The sequence below is a fragment of the Peromyscus maniculatus genome, chromosome 20 (genome assembly GCF_049852395.1).
Source record: "Peromyscus maniculatus bairdii isolate BWxNUB_F1_BW_parent chromosome 20, HU_Pman_BW_mat_3.1, whole genome shotgun sequence".
Taxonomy (NCBI): Eukaryota; Metazoa; Chordata; class Mammalia; order Rodentia; family Cricetidae; genus Peromyscus; species Peromyscus maniculatus.
The window spans coordinates 41,286,172-41,303,857 of record NC_134871.1 but is presented as its reverse complement, the minus strand read 5'-3'; the positions used below and the strand labels follow the sequence as shown (position 1 = coordinate 41,303,857).

Genomic DNA, 17,686 nt, shown 5'->3' with positions numbered 1-17,686 from the left:
AGAGCTGCGGTTGAATCTTCACCCATCTGGTTGCAGACTGGCACTTGACATCTACATTAGGGAGGGCAGGGTCTTAAGAGACCCTGGAATTAGGATTTCTGGTTGGTGTCATGCCTCAGTCCCTCTTCACTGGTCATTTGAAGTCTTACAGAAGGCCCAGTAGCCTCTTCGCACACTGAGTACATGACCTGTGCCCTGTGGATGGGCACAGTTAGTCTAATTATTGCCCAGGTTTGAGCAGCTTGCTAAGTGGCTATTGATGCCCTCATGCTTAGGAGGAATCAAAGCCTGGAAAGGTACCTGAGCATCCTGGTGTGAGAGTCACAGTTGGATGTGTCAGCATTGTTAGGACTGACTCGACCTTCCCCCCTCTGTCCCTGCTTTACCCCATTATGTTCAGGGGATGTAGTAGGTCTTTAAGCATTCTCTTGCCTGTCTCCTTAGGTTTCTATCCGGCTGGATGGTGAGAACAAGGCGGTTGAGTACAACGCTGTGGGTGCCATGAAGGATGCAGTCAGGGTGGTCTTCCGAGGTCCCCGGGTTGATGACCTCTTTGACCGTGACTGGCACAAGATGGCTCTAAGCATCCAGGCCCAGAATGTGTCCCTCTACATTGACTGTGTGCTGGTTCAGACACTGCCCATCGAGGAGAGGGAGAACATCGACATCCAGGGCAAGACTGTGATTGGCAAGCGTCTCTACGACAGTGTGCCCATTGACGTGAGTACCTGAGGGAATCTTGTAGTCAGTGCCAGGGCCATCAGAGTGGACCCTGGAATCTTGGTGCCTTAGTGTCCCCCATATCTGTAGTTCTAATTCATCATCAACTTATCAATCATCACCATGGACTTTCTGAGGAGGGAGGACACTTGACTCGGAATTGGAGTCCAAATTCCTCATTTGTTCACTCATTCATTGATCCATCCATTGTATATACATTGAGATCCTTCTGTTTGCTAGATTCTCGGCTTGGCATTGGTGATACTGGTGCCTGTAAGGGAGCATAAGATTGACATGCAAACACTAGTCATTTTGAAATAAAGAGCTCAACGTCATTAGGTTTTGTTATGGAGGAGGGCTTCTAGGGTACCAAGGGACAATGGTACTTTGATGAGTTGGGTCAAATACACACAGAAGCACAAATCATATCCAGGTGGTGCCACACCATCCTGGGGTGGGCCGGCATGGAGAGGGCTCACAGGCTCTAAATCCTGTATCCTTTGCATGGCAAACTGGTCCTTCCAGGCCACATTAGTTAGCAGCATCAAAGTGGCAGAGCAGCATTAGCATCAGAACACCCATTTGGTGCTTACTGTATGTTTAGTAGCTTCTCAGGGCAGCACAAGCTCCATTGTGGTGGCTGCTGCTTGTCTGTCTTCTGTATATGCTTGACCGTCTGATATACTGCGGGTACCCAGTTATGTTGAGCCTGACTACCAAAAAAGGTGTGGATTTGACAAACCCAGTTTTTCTACAGAAGGAAGACTCACTGAGACCATTCGGTCTAGTTAAGTAAATGCCACAGTAGACATTGGCCTCATGTATCATGGAACGTAAAGGATGGGTGTCTAAACTGCAGAAGTATGGTAGCTGTGAGGAGGGAGCTGAGAGAGGTATGTGGGGTGGCTCCCTAGAGGAAGTGAACTTATGCATAGAGGGTAAAGGCTACAAGGTAGAATGTATCTATTGGGAGCAGGATTGCCAGAGGGTAGGAGCTTGAAGCATGAGGTAGAAGAGATAGTTAGGAAACATCCAAAGCTTTCTGGATATATCCTGGAAATCAGCCTGCAGGTGACACTCGTCCAAAAAAGCAAAAGTGGGTAAGTGCTATGCCCAAGCAATCTCTGTTTGTTGCAGAGAGGGGGTCCATAGGAAGATGGAGAGTGCATGGGAAGGAGGCAGAGAGGTAGGGGTCTTGGTTGGGTCAGCGTGCAGGGGTAGCAACTGGGCATGGAGCTGGAATGCACTGAGGCTCTTAAGAGTCAACTGCTGAGACAGTGAGCAGGTGCTGGGGAGTTGGTAGTTACTCAGACCCATGAGGCTCATGAGCTTGTTATCTTCTGGAGAACCCTGACTCAGAACCCTGACTCAGCTCTTCTCTGTCCCTTCCCAGAGGCCCCAGGCTTCTTTTTCTCTTTCCTGCCTGCTTCCCTCAGGCCTCTGCCTCTCTCCAGAGTCTCAAGAGAGGTGTCCATGGGCTGAGGAACCCAGGGATCCACTCTTCCATGCACCTTGACTTTTGGCCGGTTCCCACTGGCCCCACATCCGGCTCAGTTGCTTGAAGTGGTTCTGAGAAATGCAAACACAGGTGATCTTACTCCTTGGAAGGGCTTAGCCTCCATGAGCATTATCAGGCGGTTCGCTGCTGTGAGACCGGCCAGTCCTATGCATAGCCATGATCCAGTTCTTAAGCAGAACCAGAGAGAACTCAGCACTCCAGTGTGGGGCAGTGTCTGTTGCCCTTCTGCTTTGGTTTGTGCGTCCAGTACAAACTCTGGTGGCCTGTGAGTGGGGCCCCTTTGTATGGTTACTATAAACACTGAGCGACTTACAGCAGTGCTTAACACCGCTTAGTCACCCTGAGGAGGCCAAGTCAGGCACAGACTGGAAGGAGCTGCGCCATGTTGTAAATTCACAAGGAGGGCAGGGTCTCTTCCAGCCCAGTCTTGGTCATTTGGTACTGGATCTGGGTCCTACCCTGACTCTTGAATTTGGCCATCACACTCAGCCAGGAAGCGTCCCTGTTTATCCAACACTGTGAATGTGGGAACAGGGACCGGTTCCTTAAGTGGGAAGATCTCTCATTCCTCCTTTTCCCTCTGTCAGTGAGAAAGGTTTATTGGTCTCAAACCCTAAGGAATCTGGGGCTTCTGACATTCATCCCTAGTTGTGTTTCTCGGTCAAATGCTTAGAGGGAGAGTCAGTATATTTTATATGCTTCCCACCTCATGGGCTAGGATACTTGTGGCCATGTGGTTTGGGGTCTTAGAAACAGTGCGAAGAGGCCTCAGCTTATCTAGGTTTGATGTGGGACAGGCACTGTATCCTATGAGCCCCTCACTACCCTCTAGAGCTCCGTGAGACCGTATCATTAAAGGGCAAATGGAGGATCAGAGAATTGAGGTGACTTCGTGACAGCCGAGTTGGTCTGAACCTTAGACTCAGCCTGGCAGAGCCCAGGTTATGCTTTTAGCTCTTCCTAATCTGTTTCCACACACAAGCCAGCAAAGAGCCATTCGATGAGTACCTGTGTGGAGGATGTGGTGGGAGACTGGGAGCTGGGAGCTGACCCAGGAGATAGTTCAGCCCACAGCTGCTATAGATAGAACCGGAGTATGGCTCTCAGACAGGAATGAGGCCCAGAAGGATAGAATGGGTAGAGATTCTGGGGCTTGGGGAGACAGTGGATGGGGGAGAGTTAAGGTTCCTGGAGTATCAGGGATCAAAGGCAGTGGTGGGAATTTGGGGCCCCTCCCAACCTTAGCTCCCTAGCCCTGTCTGATGGCCCAGTTGTGGTCAGGGGATCGCTGCTAATGTAGAAAGCAGGCTGTCTCCTAAAGACCAGTCTCGCTCCAAATCAAGAATATGCGTTCTGACATTTTCTCCTGGTCTGCATTGGTGCCTCAACAGGAAATGAAATAGCCATGCGTAGATCTGCTCTTGTCCTTCGGAAGAGAACCAGGTGGCATGATGGGCTGTGCTTTGAGGAGCACATGGTAGAAGCAGAGGGCTCCCCAGCCCCACACAGGCAGAGCCCCTCACCTACCAGTTCTGTTTGTTAAACGTTCTTTCATCCATTGAGGGTCTGCCTGGGCCACATTTGTCTTGTGGCAAGGGGCTGCCCTAGAACTGGGGACAAGAGAGAACAGAGTCTTTTCCCACAGAGATTTTGTTGTAGCAGAGGAAATAGGTTCTGGAGAGTGAAGGAAATACATAGTGTAGCTGCATGGCAGGTACTGTTGTGAGGATGGATGAGGAGAGGAGTGAGCCTGAGCCTGGCTAGCAAGAGGAAGGTGGAAGCTAAGAGCAGCCTGCCTGTGAACAGTAGGAGGGAAGAGTCTTCCTGGGCAGTGGGACTGTGAGGGCAGGATGTATGGGAAAGAGTCTAGTGTGTGGAGAGGCCCAGGTCAGTCCAGAAAAGGAAGCTGATTGGAAATCAGGGCGGACTGTGGAAGGACTGAGCCTGGGCAGCAGCCTGAGTTTGCTGAATTGTATTTAGTGTGTGACATCCTCAGCCAGAACTCAAGGCAGTTCTAGTTCTGGTTTCTGCAGACCAGTCTCTGACTGCATGAGCCTGGGGCCGGGAAAGCAGACAGATTCCAGGCCTGCAATCACTTTACAGTTTGCAGCCATGTGCACAGGCCAGAGTGTGGAGAAGTTGCGTGTGTGTGTGTGTGTGTGTGTGTGTGTGTGTGTGTGTGTGTGTGTGTGACTATTAGTCTTACATATGGAGATCTTTATGTTTGCAGTTTCTAAGTCTAGGTGGAGGGTATGAAAGGTGGAATGAGCAGTAGATATTTATCTCAAAAGTTCATGTAAGCTACTGCATGGAGATGATGCCCCAACAGAGTGAGAATAGGGACACATTGAGCTTTCGGTCTGGGACCTGTCCCATCATCAGTGTACTGTGTTGCCTGCAGCAGTGGTGACCTGGATAGGAGCAGGCGTGCCTGTGTGTGTGGCTGGGGCTAAGCCCACGGTCCCTGTAGAGTGGACGCAAGCATGGGCTCACCTCTTTCCTCGAGCCTTTCATGTAAGGGGGTTTCCTCTAGATGGCATTTGGGTACACAGACAATGCAGAGACTCCCCATGCAGCCCAGCAGTGCAGCCCAGGGTGGGAAGGATCCCAAGAGCAAGTGGCTGTCTCATACCACAGAGATTCCAGTTCTTCCTTCTCTCCTCATGTTCCTTTCCAGTTTGACCTGCAGCGGATTGTGATCTACTGTGACTCGAGGCATGCAGAACTGGAGACTTGCTGTGATATCCCGACGGGTCCGGTGAGCAGACATGAAGACTGGGCCAGAAATATGTATGGCGTCTGGGGCTTGAGTGTTCAGGGTTCAGGAATTAACAGTTGAGGCCAGGGTGGCATTGGCCGGCCATCAGTGTGTGTGTGGGATTCTGGGTTCATGTTTTACTTCTAACCATTTACACAGAGCATGAGTTTGTGAAAACCAAGTTAAACAGAGCTTCAGTCAGGGTGACCCCCAAGGCTTCCAGCCAAGTGCTGAGACCCAGCTTTGGGGAAGTGTGGAAGGCAGAGGTTGGAGAGTTCCCCCAGAGATCACGGTGGACTTATACATTCAGTGCTCAGAGGAGGGAAGCTCCAGTGCTTTGGGATAGGAGGCAAGATGGTGGTCAGGACACTAATGGCCCCAGAGCCGAGGGTTGGACCCACTAGGCCTTTGAATACAGGGTCCACACCCTTCAGGCCTCATCATCCACTCCTCACATCCCATTTCCTCCCTATTTCTCTACCAAACCCTAGTTCCAAGTTATGCTTGAAAGGTGGGATTGGGATGGAACCTGCTTCCCAGGGTTGAAGGGTGAGCTCCACGTTCAGTGCCTGATGGCCCAGGCCCAGGGATACAGTAAGGGCTCCATCACTGTGTTCTTCTTAGCATGCCTATAATATTCAGAGGCTGGGGATCTGGAGGCACCTGGATATAAGTGTGGAGAGAGAGAAATAAGGAAGGAAGGAAGGAAGGAAGGAAGGAAGGAAGGAAGGAAGGAAGGAAGGAAGGAAGGAAGGAAGGAAGGAAGGAAGGAAAGAAAGGGGCAATAGGAGCTGAGAGATTTCAGGGAGGATAGGAGGAGGAGGGCTAAGGCCGTGAAGTGTGTAGATATGGGGCTGTAAGATAGAAGCTTCCCTAAGCAGTCTCATTCAGTCTGTCTCAGAAGCTGATAAAGGAAACCCCTTGTCTCCATCCTACACGGTGAACACTGAGGCCAAGGTGGCTAAGTGGTTCCTGTAGCTTGCGAAGCTGGCCAGTGTCTAGAGCTTGGCTGCCTAGCCTATTCACTCTAAGGCCTTAGGAGAGTTGGCATCTGCTGTTAGATGTGTCCTGTCCACTCATGTGTGGTCGGGGGCTTCTGGGTTCCCTTTTGCCTGCCCAGTTCCTTCAGTCCCAGATATATATCATGGTCCTCACCAGGAAGTAGTCAGATTCTGACCCCTTGACCTTTCTTTCCAGTGTCAGGTGACTGTGGTGACAGAGGCTCCACCTGCTCCTCCACAGCTGCCCACTCCTGGTAGCGAACAGATTGGGTTCTTGAAGACCATCAACTGCTCATGCCCAGCTGGAGAGAAGGTAGTCCGCCCCCACCCAGTTCCACAGCCCGCCCTCAGTCCCCAGCCTGGAGCATCAGAGCTGAGTGCAGCAGGCAAGGCTGGTTGGCAGGACCACTCTGACAGTGAGGAGAAGTAGGAGTTTTCCATCACACCTGGCCTGTCAGTCTAGGCTCAGCATGGCTTTCAGACCACCATCATGTTCCTTGGAATGCCGGTTGCTTTACTTTCGTGTGTGATGGGAAGGGAGGTTCTCAGGCTTTGATCTAAATCTTGTTTCTCTGCAGCTGATAAGGTGTTACTGGAATCTCTCTGGCCGTCACTTAGGCCGTCACCATTCTTCCTGTTTCCTTTGGCTAGCCATACTCACTAATCTGAATATGTGTCATTATGTGTGTGTGTGGGCAGGGGAGAGTGTGGGTGTATGTTAATGAATAAAGGTTTGGGCATTGTTGTAAATTTTAGAAAGTGCTTCATGTTAGTGAACATCCATACTTTTATCCACTGGATACGCTCAATTCTTGGTCTATACCCAAGGCTTTCACTTATTTGCTTTTTTCCTATAGGCCAGTAGTGGCCTTACACACACACACACACACACACACACACACACACACACACACACTCATGCACGCACACTTTCTATTATGAGCAGTAGGAACAAGGTTGTCAAGGAGCAGACCTGTCTGGGGACAGTCTCTGTGAGGAGCCTCTGGACTGGTACCCCCAAGTGCCTTAGTCTACCATTTATGGTTGTCCCCACCCACATGGTGCCAACACATGAGGACTGTGAGGCTCTGCCCAGTACTAGGGACACCCAGACCCCAGTGAGATAAGAGTTGAAGCTAGCTGGATCAGACACTTTGGATATCTGAGGAACAATAGAACATCCGGCCAGTATACTCTCCCTCGCTTCCCCCTCACTGTAATTCTTCACACCTTCTATTCCTTCTTTTCTACACAGAGAGCCAGGCTCTTGGGAAGACATGGGTCACTAAGGAGCTCCTCATCAAGTGAAGTTGCCATATACTGGGTCAACTTGCCAATGGCTAGTTATCCCCTAAGCTTGGGCTTTTGTCAGGCTGTAGGTGACATTAGGATGCCCTGTTCTAGAATATTGTTTTAAGATGTGTTACATTCGTTTATGCTGTGGAACATTTGTTTTATGAGGCAAAGATATGTTGTATTTATTATTATTATTATTATTATTTTTAATGCCAAATGCCATTTATTGAAGGAGGGAGGATGTCTTAAATACAGGCTTACAGCACAATGGGAGAACCTTGGAGGGCAGAAGTTCGCTACAGATGTTTTACAATCCTGCATCTAACCTGTTAACGCCCATTGTGCAGGATACATAGACAAGGAACTTCCCTTAAGCATTCGGGAGGGTGAAACCCGGGAGGGAATTAGCATAGGGAGGATATCAAGGTCAAGGTCAGCAAGCAAGGCAATAGTTATCCAAAATGGGGGCCAAGGCCCTACAGGTCCCCCTTTTACTAATAAATGAGCTTCTGACTTAGGTTGCATGGGATGTCAGCAGGCCACCTTACCCATCATGGAAACTCCTGCCCAGGCCACACAGGCGGTCTGTCGTAGGTTGGTGAGTGGCCCCCCTCAGGCATTACCCGTCTCTGAATACTCATTATCATACAGGCTCAATCGTGTGTGAGCTGCAGAGTTAACTGCTGCCAAAGATCTCAAAGTGGCGCTGGGCTTGCAATCTGTGTGTTCGACAGAGAAAAGACCAACAGAAGTCCTAACCCACCCGTAGCCAGAAGGCTAAAGGCAACTGAGCCATTCCCTTCCTTAACAAGACTTACTGCAAATTGGAGTCCTGGTAAAATGGTATCCCAAAAGTAAATGGAACTTGAATTTATAAATTTATAATTTTCAAAGCCAATCAAAATGTATATAACTATTGAATTAAATTTATCATGCCCAATAGAATGAAAGATTAATTAACTGTGGTAGCTACTTTTGCTGCCAGGGTCTCCACTGTGCTAGCTGTAGTAAGCAATTATGAAATTGTAATCCCAGAAACAGTAGTAGTGGTTGCCACCTCTGCTATAACAGCAACAATGGCAGCAACAATGTCAAATTCTCTTCTGGAGTGTGTGGGCATTCTTTTATGTTGCATTTGTTTAATTCTGTGAAGCTGTGTTATTTTGCCTGTCTAAAACACCTGATGGTCTAACAAAGAGCTGAATGGCCATTAGCAAGGCAGGAGACAGGATAGGCAGGGCTGGCAGGCAGAGAGAACAAATAGGAGGAGAAATTTGGAAAGGAGGAGCAAGAACAAGGAGAGGAGGATGCCAGGGGCCAGCCATCCAGCCACACAGCCAGCCATGGAGTAAGAGTGAAAGTAAGATATACAGAAGAAAGAAAAGGAAAAAGTCCAGAGGCAAAAGGTAGATGGGATAATTTAAAGTTCAGAAAAGCTGGCAAGAAACAAGATAAGCTAAGGCTGGGCAGTCATAAGTAAGAATAAGTCTCCGTGTGTGATTTATTTGGGAGCTGGGTGGTGCCCCCCCCCAAAGAACAAAGAGCCAAAAAAGAGTGAAAAACCAACTACAATGCCCCATACCCAGTGTCTAGGTTAGGGAAGAAGCAGACAGAAGAAGAGGATAGGATCGACACACTCAGACTGGGTAGCTGGTCTTCCAGCTGCAGGCTCAGGCTGCCTCAGCCTGTGAACAAATCTCTTCCACATGCCATTGAAGCCTCAGAGAGGCAGCTGTCAAAACCCACATTCTCCTGAATATCACTTTCAGTTAGAGCTCCAGTGGGAAAGGATGTGGAGAGATTTTGTTCTCCTGCCGCTGTTCACAGACAAGTGCAACTCAAACCCACCCTCCCCAGGCCAGTGCTTCTCCTTGGCTCCAGGCCTGTGTCTGAGTGGGTTTCATGGAGGCTTGTGTGGTCACTGCTGGGAATCCCAAGAGGCATCCTCTTCCTTTGCCACTCATCTTACTGCTGTGTTCTTCACTGGCACCTGGCTGTGCACTGACCTCCTCGGCATGGGTACCTCTTCCCTACTTCCACCCTTGTGTGACCCCATGCCACATCCACAGCGCTTCTAATCTCGTGTCTCAATCTGTCTCCCAGACAGTTTCCAGGTCAATACTGCCAGTTTCTTGTAGGGGCACTACTGTCTCTCACCTTTGGCCACTTGAGGACACAGCACCTTCTGCATGAAACATCTTTTCCTTTCCTTGAGTAGCTAGCTCTCCCTGGCTGCCAGTGGCTCTTCTGAAGCATGAGCAATGACCCTTTGCTGAGCAGTTGGCCTTATGATTTTCCTCCATGTTTTCTTTTCTCCCCTGTCATTCACCCCCATATGATAACTATCCAGAGCCCTCTTTTGTAGCAGGCTTCTTCCTTTGGGCCACTAACCAGCTCCCAAATCAAGACACTGAGATTTCTTATCAGTTATGAATGCTCGGCCTTATCTTAGCTCTTATTTTAATCTGTTTATCTATGTTTTGGCTCTGGGCTTTTTACTTTTCTTTCCTTTTCCTTTTCTCCTTCCTTCCTTCCTCTCTCTCCCCTTCTCTCCCCCTCCCTCTCTCCCTCTCTCTCTTTTTCTTGTGTATCCTACTTTCTTGCTTCTTGTGTGTGGCTGGCTGGTGGCTGCCTGGCTTCTGGCCCCAGGCATGTCTTTCTCTTTGTCCCTGGTTTTCTTCTCCTTCTTTTCTCTCCCAAGCCTAGATTTCTCCTCCTTATTCTCTCTGCCCCACCAGCCCTGCCTGTCCCTCTCCTGCCTAGCTATTGGCCATTCAGCTTTTTTATTAGACCGATCAGGTGCCTTAAGGCAGGCAAGGTGAAACAAATGCAGCACATCTTTACATAATTAAATAGATGCAGCACTACCAAATGAAGCATGTCTTTACATCATTAGCAAAGGCAGCAGAAATGAATGTAACACACCATCACATAGTTAAAGTAATATTCTGTAGCATAATATAAATGTAACACATTTTTGCCTAACTAAAATAACATTCCACAATATGCTTTTCTAAGAAAAGCCCCCCCCCCCTCTTTTTTTTTTCTCCCGAGGCTTCAGTATACGACAACCATGGCCACACTCTGCTGATAATATTTCCTTGATTTTTTCTTCAGTACAATCCTAAGTTCCAGTTAACAGAGATTGAATAGTGTCTGTGTTTTGGGAGCTGCTTCACATTTGGACACAGATGCAGCTCCTTATATAGGGGTTGACTTGATGAGTAGATAGAGTCTAAAAAGATGGGAATAGGAAGATGGACAGATGGGGGTGAGGGAGAAAGGCACACATCCTCTTGTCCCCTTCTCAGAATGAGGTTCTACCAATTGAACTTTTCAGTCTTGGCCTCATACTCTGTGTGCCGTCACCTGATAACCTATACTTTTTTCTCCAAGTCATCAGTCCTAGTTTTTGTCCATAGACTGTAAACACCTGCAATGTCCTTTACACTGTATTGCACACTGAGATTTTAAAGACAAGCAGGATATGACCCTTGCAAGTCATAGTCTACTGTCTGGTTAGGGAGACAGAACTCTGAGACCTGGACCGTCCTAGGGAGCTAAGTATCTTCACAGGAACAGGTGAACAAGAAGACCTACTCACTCTGCATGGAAAATAGGCCACATGGAGCAGCTACCAGCCCACCTGTGAAGTTGGTGTGGCCCCTGCTTCCTGCATCTGTGTGTCTATAAAAACTCAGCATGAGGCCCAGGAAATCACAATCTTCTTCATGGGGCCGAACTCTGGCTATAGACACTTTGTTTCCAGCTGTTGAAGTCTTTCATTTCAATTAATCAGTCATGTCAAATATCCTTTGGGGTCCCCATTTACATCTCTGTAATCAGTCATAGTGATGGACATGAGTAGTGTCTAATGCATTCTGATGGGCACTATAGGAGGTCCTCAGTGCACATAGGTATTTATACTCATTGGCATATGCTGAGGACACCTGTGATTACTCTGAAGTAAATGGGCACCCATGGATAGAGTTATACCAGTTAGTCTTTATTGTCACTTTTAAAGAGGGACCTCAGTTGAGGAATAGCCTCAGTCAGATTGGCCTTTGAGCATGTATGTGGGACAATGTCTTGACTGATGATTGATGTTGATTTATGGTTGATGTGGGAGGGCCCAGCCCACGACAGGCTGCATCATCCCTAGGCAGTTGGATCTGGACTGTATAAGAAAGGAAGTCAAAGGGCTGGAGAGGTAGCTCAGTGTTTAAGAGCACAGGCTGGTCTTCCAGAGGAAGTTTGATTCTCAGCATCCTTGTAGTGGCTCACAACCATCTATAACTCCAATCCTAGCGTGGCTGATGCCCTCTTCTGGCTTCTGTAGGTACACATGTGGTACACAGACACACCTGCAGGCAAAATACTCGTGCAAAATAAATAAATATGTCTTTTTTTTTCTTTTTTCAAAAAAGAAAGCTGAGTAAGTCATAGTGAATGAGAGTCCAGAAGGAGCAAGCTGCATCTCCTCATGGTCTCTGCTTTAGTTACTGGCTTCAGGTTCCTGGCTTGTGTTCTTTCCCTGACTTCCCACATGGATGGACTGTGACCTGGAAGTGCAATGTGAAATAAACATTTTCCTCTCCAAGTTTTTTTTTTTTTTTAAATCAGAGTGTTTATTATAGCAACAGAAATGCAAACTAGAACAAGGGAGAAAATATTATTGTTAGGGATGGAATCAGGTGCAAATGGCCCAGTAATATGGTGATATCTTTAGTTATGTAACACAAGAATTGTGTGTTTGTTCTTGGCTTGGCAATATGACAGATGGCCACAGCACACAGATCATGTATAACACACCAACAAGATCTTTCACACATTTTAAAATCGGAATGCAGCTTGTGTTTAGAAATTGCTTTATACATGTCATACTTTGTATTTTAGTAAAAAAAAAATCATTACACAAATTGATAATAATAGAAATCACAATTTTCTTTCTAAGTTATACATTCAGATAAAATAAGAGCCCATAAAATTACTTCGTTTTTGTTCATTTATATTGTCTATTGATCAATCATATCATTTATTTATAAGGTAAAAACTGATGCTCTAATGTGCCTCTTGCTTTTGAAATGGTGGGTCAAGATAAAGAACACACCAGTCACCTCAAATACCTATAATTTATTCCCATCTGAATGAAATTTGACCCTTCTGACCAGTGCCCTCTCCATTCCCTGACTTCCCAGCCTGGAATCCTTGTTCTACTCTCTGATTTGTGTGACGTCTTTAGCTCCCATGTATGAATGAGACCATGGACTGTTCCCCTTTCTGTGCCTGGGTGTGTTTATAGCTTTGACCCTCCAGTGGCTGCACTGGGAGGTTGCGGTGAAAGTTGTGCATGCAGGTTTGCAGTTGGAGAACAGGACTCTCAGCTGAAGTCAGCAGTTTCCTGCTCAACTCTCTGACCAACCTGGCTTAGCATATGACTAGTTTTAGAGCCCAGGGAGTGATCAGTTAGCTCCTTTGAGAGATGGGGAGAATTAATATATCACCTTTACTGTTTATTTTTGTCTTCTTTCCTGCAGGGTGAAAGGGGCTTTGCTGGCCCTGTGGGACTCCCTGGTCAGAAGGTCAGTACCTGCATGGCATAGTGCTCTTTGCTTTAACCTCCACGGAAGCACGGCAGGAGTGTGTTAGATCATTGTCTCACCAGCCTCAGAGTTGCCTTGGATCTTGTTAAGATGCTACAAGAAGAGCAAGTGGCATGAGGTTCAAGCTGCGAGACTCTGCCCTGCCCAGAGCTGTACCTCTCAGCCTAAAAGTTTATAGAAAGAAGGGCAGGGTTGCCCAAGCCCACATGTGTGCTCCAAAGAGGCTCTACTCTCCAAAGGCAGTTAATGCTGCATCAGTCCTTGCGAGTTGGATTTGCAAATGCAAATTCAAGAAGCATTTAAGACTTGACCTTTAGGAGTTATTTAAATCATATACACTGTATAAATTTCTTGTGTACAAAGTTTGTAAACTCGGTGGTTGCATAAAGCAAGGTGCTACTACCGTACGGTCCTCTGTCTTTGGTCACAAGCTGCCTCCTATGTCTCCCTCATTCTCCAACATGCAGCCTTCTCCATCACTCTTTTGGTCTTCAAACATTGATGGGTAGAATGTTCCAACAATAATGGTCACTGCATGGGGTGGGGGTGGGGCTCCACTTTTGCACAACTAATACCTTGTCTGGGCTGAGGGTGAAGATAGAGAAATGGGGACAGCTGCACCTCTTCATTCCCCCTGCTTCTGTCTTCTTGTATATGCAGAGTTCTTTTTATCATCTCTGAATACTACAGCCTTCTCCATACCACCTCCCTTCTCCTTCCCAACCTTGGCCTCTCTCATTCTTACTGTGTCTGTCTTGGTTTGTGATTTAAACACCATGGTATTAGTGCACACTTTCTCAGCACTGGGTTGACACCATGATAAAGGAGTGGTTTAACATTCACACAAAAGCTCTGTACTCAAAGACCTGGGTCTGGCAGGGCACAGTGATTTATGAACAAATTCAAAAAATGTGAGGGAAATAGGACTTAGATTCTTCTTTCTCTTCCAAGATGACCTCATGATGCGGTCACCCAGGATGATTTCAGTTCTGGGGAACAGGGGCAAGGTTGGCTGAGGGCAGCCTGTGAGTGCAGAAGTCCAGGAGAGCTGTTGTGGGGGATCTGACCTAATATTCATTTTGCTTTTAACCCTTCAGGGAGATTCAGGACCCACTGGACTGACAGGTGCTCCAGGGCCCAAGGGAGAGAAAGGAGACACTGTAAGTAAGCTGTTGCTTTTCTGTATTGATGGACCTCATGGCTGGTGTGGGAGGCCCAGAGCTCCCCCATTCACCCCAACCTGATCATATTGATCAGCAAGTGTGGGCTGAAGGTCTGGTGAATGCAGGTACTGAGTGAATCCAAGCCAAGGGACAAAGCACCTCTTTTTTCCACCAGGAAGAACGACCTGCTAGACATGGTCATAGTATTCTTTAGCCTTGTACCTCACTCTGTCTATCCCCAGAATTCTGTTCTTCCAAAGTGGTACCCCTGTGATGCCTGAAATTGGCCATTTTGTAAGTGTTCTCTTCACTCTGGCCATACCACATCCTTATTCTAATGGATATAAATCTACTTTTTTCAATAATTGCATTATTGACAAATGTATTAAACAGACCAACTAAAAAGCAGACTTTCGGACAGGGTATAGAAATGTCTTAACAAAATCCTGTCTAGAGGAGATATACGTGACATTCAAGAATACAAATAGGGGACTGGGAATGTGGTTCAGTCATAGAGCGCTTGTCTAGCTGACACAAGACCCTGAGTTCTATCCTCAGCAAGTGTGCATGCATGCACACTCACACACACATACACACACAGACACACATACACAAATATTACACACACACACAATGAAAAAGGAGGATTGAAAATATACATTTTGAAATTAGAAAAAAAATGACAATGATCATACTATTATCAGACAAAATGGACTTTAAAATGTAACAGTTCATAAAAAAGGGATACTTTAGGATAGAGGGGTCAGTTCTTTAAGGTTTCTTTAAGGTATATAACAATGAACATAAGCAACCAACAACAGAGCCTCAAGATGCATGACATACAATTGATAGAATTCAAAGGAGAAATCAACACCTTCACAGCAATAGCTACAGCCTTGCGTATTTCACTTCCAAGGAAAGCTAGAGATTTGCTAGAAATGTAGCAAAATGGGAGTCTTCCCACATTGCTGCTGAGGAATCGTGCAGCCTCTGGGTGAACAGTCTTGTAGTTCTTGAAGGCCTAAAAATGGAGTTACTATGCAATACAGTCCCTCCCCAAAGAAACCCAAGCACATATTCACATAAAAACACGTATACACATTCAGAGTGCTATTCTTTTAATAATAAAGTAGTCACAACTTCTGGCCATTGTATAAAGTATGAATAAATAAAGTGTGCTGGGTCAGTACATTCCCATATGAGTGTACAACAGAGGAAGTTATGCTATGGGGTACATCATGGATGAGCCTTTAGAAGACTTTGCTGAGTGAGAGGAGGTAGTCATTAAGGGGAACATTATTACACCTTATACTTACAATAGAAAACAGATTAGTGTTTGTTTAGGGCTGGGGATGGGAAGTGGGGAGCAGCTGCTAGTGGGCTGGGCTCTTTTGCAAATAGTGAAGATATTCTGAAATTGATTGTGATTATTGTTGTATAACTCTAAGGAAATTAAAATTACTAATTAGATGCTTTAAACAGGTGAATTATATAGTGTGCGAATTATAGCCCAATAAGTCTGTTATGAAAACAAGTATCTATAATGATAAATTATTGGAAAATTAAATGAGAGGGCACTCATGAGAATCCACATTCAATGAATAACAGCACCATCTCTTTCAGAGGTGCCCAGGCCTAGTTGATGAGATAGTATCCAATTGCTTGAATCCTGGGGGTGATGCCACACTACATAGATGCCCCCTCAGTAAACCTGTATCTTCTGCTTTCCTTCTCTAGGGGAGAGGACCCTTCTTTCAAGGAGAAAAGGGTGAGAAGGTGAGCCTGCATTTATTGCTTTTTTCCAGGGCTCAGTTGTGGATTTGTGGGAGGTGTGTGTAACTATGTTACCTTCTGTGGATTTGAGTGGGGGAGAAAAAGGACCCTGGCTGCAGGCCTGGGTTCCATGTGTCCCCTGAGTTGGGTGGAAGAAGCAAATGCAGATACAGCAGGAAGAGAGAGGAGATAGAGACAGGAAATGGTGGTAAAGAGAAGTGGGAAGCAGGGACCGAATGTCTTGGGGACCCACAGAACAGTCCACTGGAGCAGTGTTTGAGAAGTAGAGGCCTGGAGCTTTTGCTGGACTTCACAGCCTAACTTAATACACCTTGAGATCACTGAATACTGGCCACCCCAGTAGTGCATAGAGCAGGAAGAGGGCTTGCTTCAGATGAAGCTGGCTTACTGGGCTTAGGGCAGAGAGTAACTTCTGCTACTCAGCAGAATGGAGACGGAGCCAGAGAAACTGTGTGAGGGCCACCAGGCAGGACATCCTGTTTTGTAATCAGTGTGTTTGTTTAGCTTGCTTTTAAGAGAACATGACTTTACTTGCTTTGGATTTCCCATAGAATCAGTTTTACAACCTAAACTAGTACATAGCTGTAATCTTAAGTTAGACACTCCTTTCCCTCTATACTCCTAACCTAGAGTAGTTCATTTGTGTGTGCACGTTATGGTAATCAATGTGGGAAACAGCAAACACATAGAAATAAACCATATAAAATGAATATCCATAGTGGTTAAGACAACATACAGACATTGCTGATAGCACTAGTTTGATGTTTATCTGGGTCACTTGGGGGCTAGTTGGAGTCAGTAACGTCATCCCTTGTAAAACTCTGTTTAAGATTTTGCTACAGTGTATCATTCCTACCCCAGGGTTGCTTTCTGTGCAAAGCCAAGCCCTTTACTAGGCACACAGACAGATTCCCTAGTCAGCATTCTGGCTGGCATAGATTCAGATTCATACAACTGACAGGGAATGGCAGTAGACACAGGGAGAGAGAAGCAGAGGAGTCAAATATGGGCTTGCTTGCTCTCAGTTAAATTATGCTAAGGGGAAATGATTTTCTTTTCCTTAATGCAACACCTGACATATTACTAGTGACTCTGAGTGTGTTATGAATGGGCTCAAACTGATGCAATTCCCCTGGAGAGGCATCCGAGAGACTTCTTGGCGTACATGTGTGTCACTGACGTTATTGGAGCACTGGCTCTTATGGGGACAGATCCTGTGCTGCTATGCCTTGGGATGGGTCCTGTCAGCTCCTTGAATAGGGCTGATTATGTCGCACAGGATCTGATCTATGAAAATATGAATGAGGTGTTTAGGGAGATCCCATCTTTATTTAGTGCTTTCCCTCCTGGGGAAACTTTTCCCTTCTGAGAAGCATCATGAAATGCATGTTTACATACCCACATAGACTCTATAAGAGAAACATGTATGAATAGTTGACATATGCAACTAGAAACAAATGATGATGTGGGGGGGGACACACATCATGAAAAAGTAGCCATGCACATGAATAATTTAATCAAATCCTACACTGTAAGATCATGACTAGGAAAAGAAAAAATGGCCAGAAATAGAGTATTTCGTCACTTTTCAAAGCATTCTGTAAAATATACATACAAGTTATGGAGGGTAGGAAGAGTGATTACTGCAGTACCTCCGCTTATGAGTAAAGGTGGGTGGGCAGAGCTAGGATAGGTATCTAGGGAAAAAGAAATAAATAAATAAATATATATATATATATATATATATATATATATATGAAAGAGATCAGTGAACTTGCCTAACATACCTGAGGCTCTGAATGCAATTGTGTGTGTGTGTGTGTGTGTGTGTG

At 46.3% G+C, this 17,686-nt stretch overlaps 1 protein-coding gene across 1 annotated transcript in view; it reads left to right on the top strand.

Annotated features, from left to right (window-relative positions):
• Col22a1 (collagen type XXII alpha 1 chain) overlaps positions 1–17,686 on the top strand; it is a 258,754-nt gene that overhangs the window by 64,528 nt on the left and 176,540 nt on the right. The window contains exons 7-12 of the mRNA XM_076556018.1: positions 445–720; positions 4,917–4,997; positions 6,195–6,311; positions 12,832–12,876; positions 13,995–14,057; positions 15,798–15,836. Of these exons, the coding sequence (XP_076412133.1) occupies positions 445–720; positions 4,917–4,997; positions 6,195–6,311; positions 12,832–12,876; positions 13,995–14,057; positions 15,798–15,836 (621 nt within the window). The remainder of the gene's footprint in view (positions 1–444; positions 721–4,916; positions 4,998–6,194; positions 6,312–12,831; positions 12,877–13,994; positions 14,058–15,797; positions 15,837–17,686) is intronic.